General features: G+C 44.3%; 1 protein-coding gene across 1 annotated transcript; it reads left to right on the forward strand.

Annotated features, from left to right (window-relative positions):
- Positions 1-228: 228 nt before the first annotated feature.
- LOC121253670 (pathogen-associated molecular patterns-induced protein A70-like) lies at positions 229-1393 on the forward strand. Its single transcript, XM_041153675.1, has one exon. The coding sequence runs from the start codon at positions 383-385 to the stop codon at positions 1271-1273; it is 891 nt and encodes a 296-aa protein (XP_041009609.1). The 5' UTR covers positions 229-382; the 3' UTR covers positions 1274-1393.
- Positions 1394-8493: the final 7100 nt, after the last annotated feature.

Here is an 8493-nt window from a genome sequence, read left to right on the forward strand (position 1 = left end):
CAGTTTCTTTTTTTTTTTTTTTTTTTTTTTTCCTTTTTAACGTATTGTATCATTTGGTTTAGGATGAATGTGGAGCCTCCACTCTGTTCTCTGATTCTCTTATAGCTGTTTTATATATCAATAATATGAAAAGAAAAAAAAAAACACATCATTAAATAACCACACGTCACATTTATTATTATCTTTTAATTAAAAAGGACACAAAAAACTCATAAAAAAAGACATAAGTACTTCGATTAATATATATATATATATGGAATCAGTCTACATATTCCTCCATAGAGCTCAGTCTCAGGCCCTCTCTCTCTCTCTCTCTCTCTCCCTGTGTTTGCTAAATCCAAGGAACGAAACCCGCAGGAAAAGCAGAATTTGAAGCAAAGCTATGTCTTCCATCTGGGCTTTCATGGCGAGTTGGTTCACACCCACCTCGCTCTTCGTCCTCCTCAACCTCACCATCTTCGCCATCATTCTCACCTCCCGTCTCGGTTCTCAGAGAAAACCACATGAACAGCAACACCACCACCACCAGCTTGAGCAAGCTCCGTCCTTTCTCAACCGAGTAAGGTCGATCAACTTCTCACTCTACAAGTTCGAGAAACCCAACGCCGCAGACCCAGTCACCGAGTTTTTCCAACCCGCAGGCGTTCTCGATCACGTCGGAATTCCGTACCAGAACCCGGATCACCCTTCGACGTCACAACTCGCCAGGTCTCCTTCCCTCTTGGACCGCCTCAAGTCCATCAACTTCTCACTCTACAAGTTCGAGCAACCCAACGTCGCAGACCCAGTCACCGAGTTTTTCCAACCCACAAGCGTTGTCGATCACGTCGAAATTTCGTACCAGAACCCGGATCACCCTTCGACGACACAACTCGCTAGGTCTCCTTCCCTCTTGGACCGCCTCAAGTCCATCAACGTCTACTCTCTCTACCGATCGGACTCGTCCGCAATGGAATCGGAAATTCTTCACCCCACGGAGCCCGACCAAGGCACTCGGAATCTGAAAGCGGAGACTGACAACATGATCAAGCGAAGCAACTCGGACAATGGCGTCGGAGTTCCTAAAAGACCGGCGGTGGAGAAGATAACGAAGTCTGCGAGCGAGAAGTCCGCGCTAGGGAGCTCGGAGGAGATCAAGACGGGGAGAGCCTTGCCGGACGAAGAGGTGGACGCGAAAGCGGATGATTTCATCAACAGGTTTAAGCAGCAGCTGAGGTTGCAGCGCCTCGACTCTCTTCAGCGTTACAGGGAGTCGCTGAACAGAAATAATTAGGATCTTCAATTTTGTTTTTCGCTCGGCCGATTATGTCCAGCTATGCTTCATCACCCTATGCGAATAGTATGGGTATTTCGGTCATTTAGGCTTATTACTGTATATTAATCTGAATGTGTAACTTAAATAACAGGGTGAGAGGTTCTGATCGCCGAAGATTGGTTCTCTCTCTCCAGCGCTAGGCGTCAAAAAAATCTTGCCTCCCGTTATAGAGTTTAGATAATATTCTATTATATTCTTTTTCAGTTTCTAAATTTTCCGACCATAGTATAGGGAAGTGCCGATCTATTGATTTCCGGCCACACATAACCGCCATGCGCCGCATCACAAAACTCGCAAGCCGCCAATCCTTAGAATGGCAGAATAAAAATGTCGAAAAAAGTAACGCGTGTTCCTCACATACAGACAAAATCGCGCGTGGTCTTCACGCACCACCATAGTTTCTCAAGGTCTCATGTCGGTGATTCGACGCTTCTCTAACTTACTATCTTCCTATGTTATTGTTTATCCTAATCAAGGATCGTGAAAAAAGGTAGTGAAAGTTTTCTTTAATCCATCCAGACCAGAGACATGTAGCACAAATTCCTATATCTGTATAAATTATTTAGAGATTTTTCTCTAAGAAATAGATACAAAAGAAAAGAAATTACAAATTAGCATTCTTTTTTTTAAATCTTCAAGTTTTTTAATAAAATTGTTAAACTACAATCTGCTTTTTAATAGATTCTTCCTATATTAGTTGTTTCGTTAAGAAAAAGGTACATGTGTATATACATTTACATCGAGATTAAGGTCGACAATTTTTTAAAAAATTTTACAATTTCCTTTCCAAATCTAAAAGATAAAATACTTTTCGATTTTTAATTTTTAATTTTTAATTTGTAATTTGTAATTTTTTTATTTAATTAATACCTAATCATTACAATTTTTATAAATTTCAAAATAAAATACAAAAATCAATACATTTTTTTCAAATTTTAAAATAAAAATTATATTCAAATAATTTTTTGACTTTATAATATTTTTCTTCAAATTTTTCTCTTATTTCTCAAAATCCAATAAAATATTTTACTCAAACCATTTCATTACTATTCTAAGAGAATTTCACTATTATTTACAAAATTGTAGTCCAAATGTCCAAATGAGCCCTAAAGTTTTAATTCTTTTAATTCATTTTCTTAAATAACTTACGTGTATATTGACTCACAAATCTTTTTTCTCAAAATCATGGGGTGATATATGTTAATGTCGTGTTTCACATGTATTTGAGTCAAGTTCCAGTAACTCAGGTCTTCAGAATTGGGTCTGCGAAAATAGAGAAGAAAGACACTAGGAGAGGGTGGTCTTTGGGGCCGAGGAGTCTTCGATGCCAAATTTAGTATAGTATTTTGAATGTTTGTAAATAATGAAATAGTTTAGGAATCATAGAGCTTTCTTGTACATGAAAATTTCAATTTACACCTTGAGTCCCCTGGCGGGGGGAGATCATTCCTGCCCCCATGGAGTCCTTGTCTTTTTTACTGTTCTTTTTGTCAGAGTCTTTTAATATGGCGTGTAGCTCGGGTAGGTGGTGTCATTAATGCGGCGTGGTTCCCTGATTCGCCTTACATTGCTGGTACCTTCGGTGGTCTCTCAATGTTCCTATGTCAAAAGACCAAAGGTTCTCCATATTTCCCACTCTGCCCTGTACAAGTCCCCATGAGAGAGGTGAGGCCGAGCGACGTTAGGTCTGTCCGTCCCATCAGCCATCATTGTTTATCATCCTTTGCAGCCGACTTACTTTGTGGGCAAGTTTGGGCTTTGGCGCTGGGTATCTCGACGAAGCCCATTAGTCTAGGCCGAACGCCCAATGGGCTAATGAAGTGGGGGGAAATTCCATTACAGTTACCCCGCCAATTCCTATTAGATGGGTTCAATGAGAATTATGCCATTCCTTCATTGATTAATCAACTTTTACAACTGTGACTATGCGGCCTTTTCTTTCCCAGGACGGGGGGTTATAGACTTCTCGATGCCCACTTGTTGCACTTTTGCTTCCGAGCTATACCCGAGTGGCCTTTTCCTCTTTACACAATATTTGGCAACGGTTCGCCTTCAACTTGCATGGTTGTTCTTTGACGGTTTCATTATGCATTAAATGATGCTCCTTCAGTCCCTTCGTCATTACTCATGTTAGGCAGTTACTTATTTCCCACGTCGCATCACTAGATACGCTCTGTTGGAATCACGACAATCGTAGGATTCTAGTACTCCGTGGGGCGTGTGGGTTCCTGCTGCCTTGGGATGTCAGCCGTCGAGCTTGCCTATATAAGGTCTCTTCTTTCTTAGCAATGTGTTACTTTGTCTATTCTCTCTTTTGTTGGATATTTTGTATTCCCCTTCCTCTTTCAAGCACTTATCCTTGCGTTGTTCTTTTCGATTCCTCTTATTTTTCTTTGGTTGCTAATGGCCCTCTAGAGAACCTTGTGTCCTTCCGAGTTGGCTAGATCTTCCGACTCTGCCCGTGCTGCAAACGGACAAGGTGACACCATTCTAGAGGAGCTTGTTGGTTTCTCATGGCATTCGGAGGTGACTCCCGTTGAGTTGAAGTCCTTGAGGGAGACTTATAGGTTCCTCAGACTGTAGAACTCGAGGTGACTTCGCCTACCGAAGGGGCAGTAGATTCTGAGGGTTTCGCCTCTAAAGTGGCAGTGTACCTTGCCATGTTCTTTGGTGGTCCCAAACTGCCCTTCTGTCATCCAATGCGAGAAGTGTTGGATTTTTTCAAGTTCGCACCTGCTCAACTCCCTCCTTCAGCGTGGAGGATCCAAGTGTCGTGTTGCGTCATTTGGCGTCACGCTTTGGAGGAGGTTGAGGCTGACTACCGGATCTCACGGTGTGTGAGTTCTTCCTCGCCCACAATCTTTTGAGGCGAGATCATAACACTTACGGCTTCAAACTAGTCTAGGCCTTGGTTTGGCTGGAGTCCTCGTTCCTCCCAGAGGTCCTTCTAAAGAGGTACTTGTCATTTGGCCGGAGTCCTCACCCAAGAAAGTGATGATGATTGCTAACCACCCTCGTGTTGTGTTCTTGGCTCAAGGAGTTGTTGCAGATATTAAGCCTAAGTTATCGGTCCTCGGGTCTGAACCAGTTCCTACGACCCAGCCGGGTGCTTTGGTTGTGGGGGGGGGGGGGGGTCTTCAATTGTCCCCTTGCCCCTCGGCACAACGTTCGAGTGGGTTCCTTTGCCGAGGAACCAAGGGGGGTCCCCTTCTAGTGCGCTCTCTTGAGGTTGAGGTCGCCTCGGTTGGTTATGAAGCAGCAGGGGATGTTGCTTGGGCCGAAGAGGTGGTGGCGGGCATTGATGGGAACCAAGGTGGGCCTATTCTTAAAGATCATTTGTAAATTCCAAATGGACCAATTACAAGATCAAGAGCCAAGAAGATCAAGGAAGCAATGCACGAATTGGTGCAATCCACTTGGGATGAAGCTAGCAAGAGCTCAACACTCAAGATGGACTTGAAAGAAGGAGAACCAATTTTGATCCACTTGATTCAAGCTGTAGAAGACATGACTTAGAGATAGGGCCTATTGTTATTGGAGACTTCCAATTTGGTTAAATGATTTATTTTATTAGTTTAGAATAAGCGGGCTTGAAGATGTCTGGCCCACACGTCTTTTTTTTAATGAACTAGGGTTTTTGAGAAATCCTTGTATTTTGGCCAAGGGCTTATTTGGAAAGTTACTTTTTAGGAATTAGAGTTTCAAGAGGTACTGTAGCGTTACTATCGTTGTACTGTAGCCGCGGGTACTGTAGCGAGACACTGTTTATCAGGGCATTTTGGGTAAAAATGGGCTTTATTTTGGCTAGGATTTTAATTAGGTTTAGTTTAAATACTCCTTGTAGCCTCATTTGAAGGTTAGACAACATTGAATTTTATTTGTGAGTTGAGGTGTTTTTCCTCTTGTTCTTGATTAAACTCTTAAACTTATCAAAGGTAAATCACAATCTTTGTGGCGTTCCTCCTTTGTAAGCTAGGTTCTTGAGACGGGTTCTTCAACGGGTCTAGATTTTGATATAATCTAGGTTCTTGAAACGAGTTCTCATTGAGTCTAGGTTTTCCATCCATTGACTTGAATTTGGCTTTCTTGGGGAGTTTTCAAATTGATTGTGGGTTCAAGGGATTTCATTCCCGCGGGTTCATATCAGGCGTTCCCCTGGTTGAGGTAGCTACAACGTCTGCGGTCCTTGGCCCGAATGGGGAGGTAGTTGATGAGGTCCCGACGGACTTTCGGTCGATGGCTGTGGAGAGCCATGCCGATTGTATCCGCAAGGTGAATAGTAGGCTAAAGACACTTTTCACTAGAGTAAGGATCTTTGCTTGTAAGTTCTTTACGCCTCTTGTTCATTTTCTTCTTTGATTTTGACCCAGACTTTCAAGGCAGGGCTTGTAGCGTTTGGCAGCGTTCATCATGGACGACCGAGAAGAGGTGGCGAGCAAGAATAGAGCACTTAACTCACTTGCCCAACTGGCTTTATGATGTGTAGTGGACGAGCGGAAGAAGAAGGAAGAGGCTGAGAAGGTCCTCTTTGACTTGCGGAAGTCTTAGGATGAGGCCGACCTTCTTTGTCTTGAGGTGGCGCTTGCTCTGAGGAGAGGGATGGGCTACAAAGGTCGCTCGACACTTGTCAGCAAGAGCTAGAGCGGCTGCAGGCCGAAAACTTGGAGCTGCGCAAGTGGCAAGACTCTAACGATCGGTTGTACAAGTGGTTATCGAGGCAATACGAGAAGAATTCCCAGTCTCTGACGGACAAGAGAAAGGCCCTGGAAAATGAGAGGAAATGGAGGATGGATTTGGAGATTGATCAAGCCAAAGCCAGACGTGCTTTGGGGGCCTGTGATGCTATCATCTGGGGTCCGCGGGAGGAGTTGTCGTATGTCCACGGTGTCTACGATGATGCCTGGCACTTCGGTTACACTGAAGGCTTGGAAAGGATGAAGACTCTTATCCTCCGAAATCCCCGATGCAATCTGAGGGCTCTTAGTGTGTGGGAGCTTCCCCCGGATGAAGTGCCCTTAAGGGTAGCTCTGCCGAACATAATCCCATGTACCCTTAGAGGTAACCAAAATAATACTGCTCGCTGATGGTTGATTCTCCTCAGCTGCAATTCGATCGGCTCTTCTGACGAGTCTTGCTCTTCTCTTCTGTTCGAGGTTCCAGTTCCAAACCTCATTTTCCAAATCTCAACCTCTCTTTCAGCCTTCATTTTCGCACACTCCAGCACACAACACCTCCTCTTATGCCCCAAGATTACGCTCCTATCGTCATCTTGCCCTCCTATCTTCATCTCCTCCAATAGTTTCTCACACCCCTCCATGGTACGCAGGTGACTCTTGGTGGCGTCTCGGCGGTTGTAGTCCCCGTACGGCTCAGTTAGTTGCCTCATTACATTCCGTGTTGATTTTCTTTAAGGTAACCTCTGGCTTTATTGGCATGTCGTAATGATAGAGATATCTATCTGCACTTCTACTGGGATTTGATCTGATTAGGCTTTGGTTTGCTTGCACCTTCACAACTTTCTGTCGTATCTAGTTGACTTATGATGTATGTCACTATAATTTACTGCTTCACGTTGCAACTTGTCTTATTCTTTGTAACTTGTTCTTTGTAAGCTTGCCGCTTCATGCTGTAACTTGTCGCTTCACGTTATAACTTATCATTTAAAACTTGTCTCTTATAAGCTTGCAGCGTCACACTGTAACTTGTCACTTCACGTTGTAATTTATCCTTTATAACTTGTCTCTTGTAAGCTTGCAGCTTTATGTTGTAACTTCTGATCATTAATGAGTTTGCCTTATACTTAATTGTTCCTAGTTGCTTGTCTTTGCGTATTCTTCTTCAATGTTTTCTTCGTCTTCTTCCCTTTTTTCTTTTTTATTTTTATGGCCAGCTTGGGGGCTTTTGTCCCAAGAAATTATGGGCTTGGTGTTAAGCGGGGGGATTGCAATCATACAAATCTCTACGGTCCACCCCGCTAGAGCCTAACCTATTCTTGACGATCCCACTGGCCAACAGCTCTTCTACTTATAATGTCTCCATTTGCCTATGCTAGGCAGTTGTCCTCTAGGGACCTTTAGTGATATTGTTTGAAGGGGTCGATATCTCCCCGTTTCTTTTTTTACACCAATTTCCTCCTTCTTGCCGTCTATCTCTTGGATGCGCTTTACCCTATTGGCTGATATCCTCTTGATGTGCTTTATTTTGGGGTATGCAACTGAAAGAAGAGAGAAGTGCCATTAGCATATGTTGGCCCTCGCTCATTTTCATTGGCAAGGAGGAGACGAAAATCACCCCTTAAAAGTTAAGCCGCGTTAAGGAGACTCGAGTCGCCTCCTTAGGGGGAGAGGCTGGGAAGCGTTGTACTAACCTGTCTCTATGTCCCTCCAAGTAGCACCATGGCCATGGAGTTGAATATAACTAATCTAGGCTAGTCTTTACTGCAATGGGGGCCGAGGTAGGTTACTCGAGTAACCTTGGGGCTACTCCCGCTCTCCGTTGCTGGGAAACAAGATGGCCTCTGGCTCGACCCGTCTCTTTGGTCTGCTGGGAGGTAGGTTGTCCGAACAATTTGGGACTGGACCCACTCCCACCTGTTGGCATTGTGTATTTAATTTCTGATTGAAAGATAAACATAACTTTATCCTTAGTTTTATAGGAGTTAGACTTCGCAAACCTGGGCCCTCTAGCTTATGACGCGATTTGCTTACCACTTTTTACCGGGTTGTTGATGTATGCGTTCATTGGTGTAGTATTCAGGCAGTTGATGGACTCGGCTGGCACTTCATCAGGGAGGGGTTGGAATGCCTCACACCAAACTACCCATTTGCCCCCCAATGAGGTAATTCAGACAACAGTGTGGCTGGTCTGATCCTTCGCCGCGATGGGGGTCGAGGTAAGTTTTCGAGCAACCTCGGGGTTGGACCCGCTTTCCGTCGCGGGAGGGACAAGGTGGCCTCGGTTCAACATGTCCCTTTGCTCCCCGTAGTAGGTAAGTTGTTTGAGCAGTCTGCTAATGGACCCGCTCTCGCCCATTGATACCATAGGGAATGGTAAGTTTAGGTCAAGCTGGCACTAATCCCACACTTTGTCGCAGTGAAGGTAAAGGTAAGTTATTTGGGTAGTCGTGGGGCTAGTCTCGATCTCCACCTCGGGGAGACAAGGCGGCCTCTGACTCGACC

The sequence above is a fragment of the Juglans microcarpa x Juglans regia genome, chromosome 2S (assembly GCF_004785595.1).
Source record: "Juglans microcarpa x Juglans regia isolate MS1-56 chromosome 2S, Jm3101_v1.0, whole genome shotgun sequence".
Classification (NCBI taxonomy): Eukaryota; Viridiplantae; Streptophyta; class Magnoliopsida; order Fagales; family Juglandaceae; genus Juglans; species Juglans microcarpa x Juglans regia.

Excerpts from the sequence above, each read along its gene's own strand:
- LOC121253670 (XM_041153675.1), top strand. The coding sequence starts at position 383 with ATGTCTTCCATCTGGGCTTTCATGGCGAGTTGGTTCACACCCACCTCG.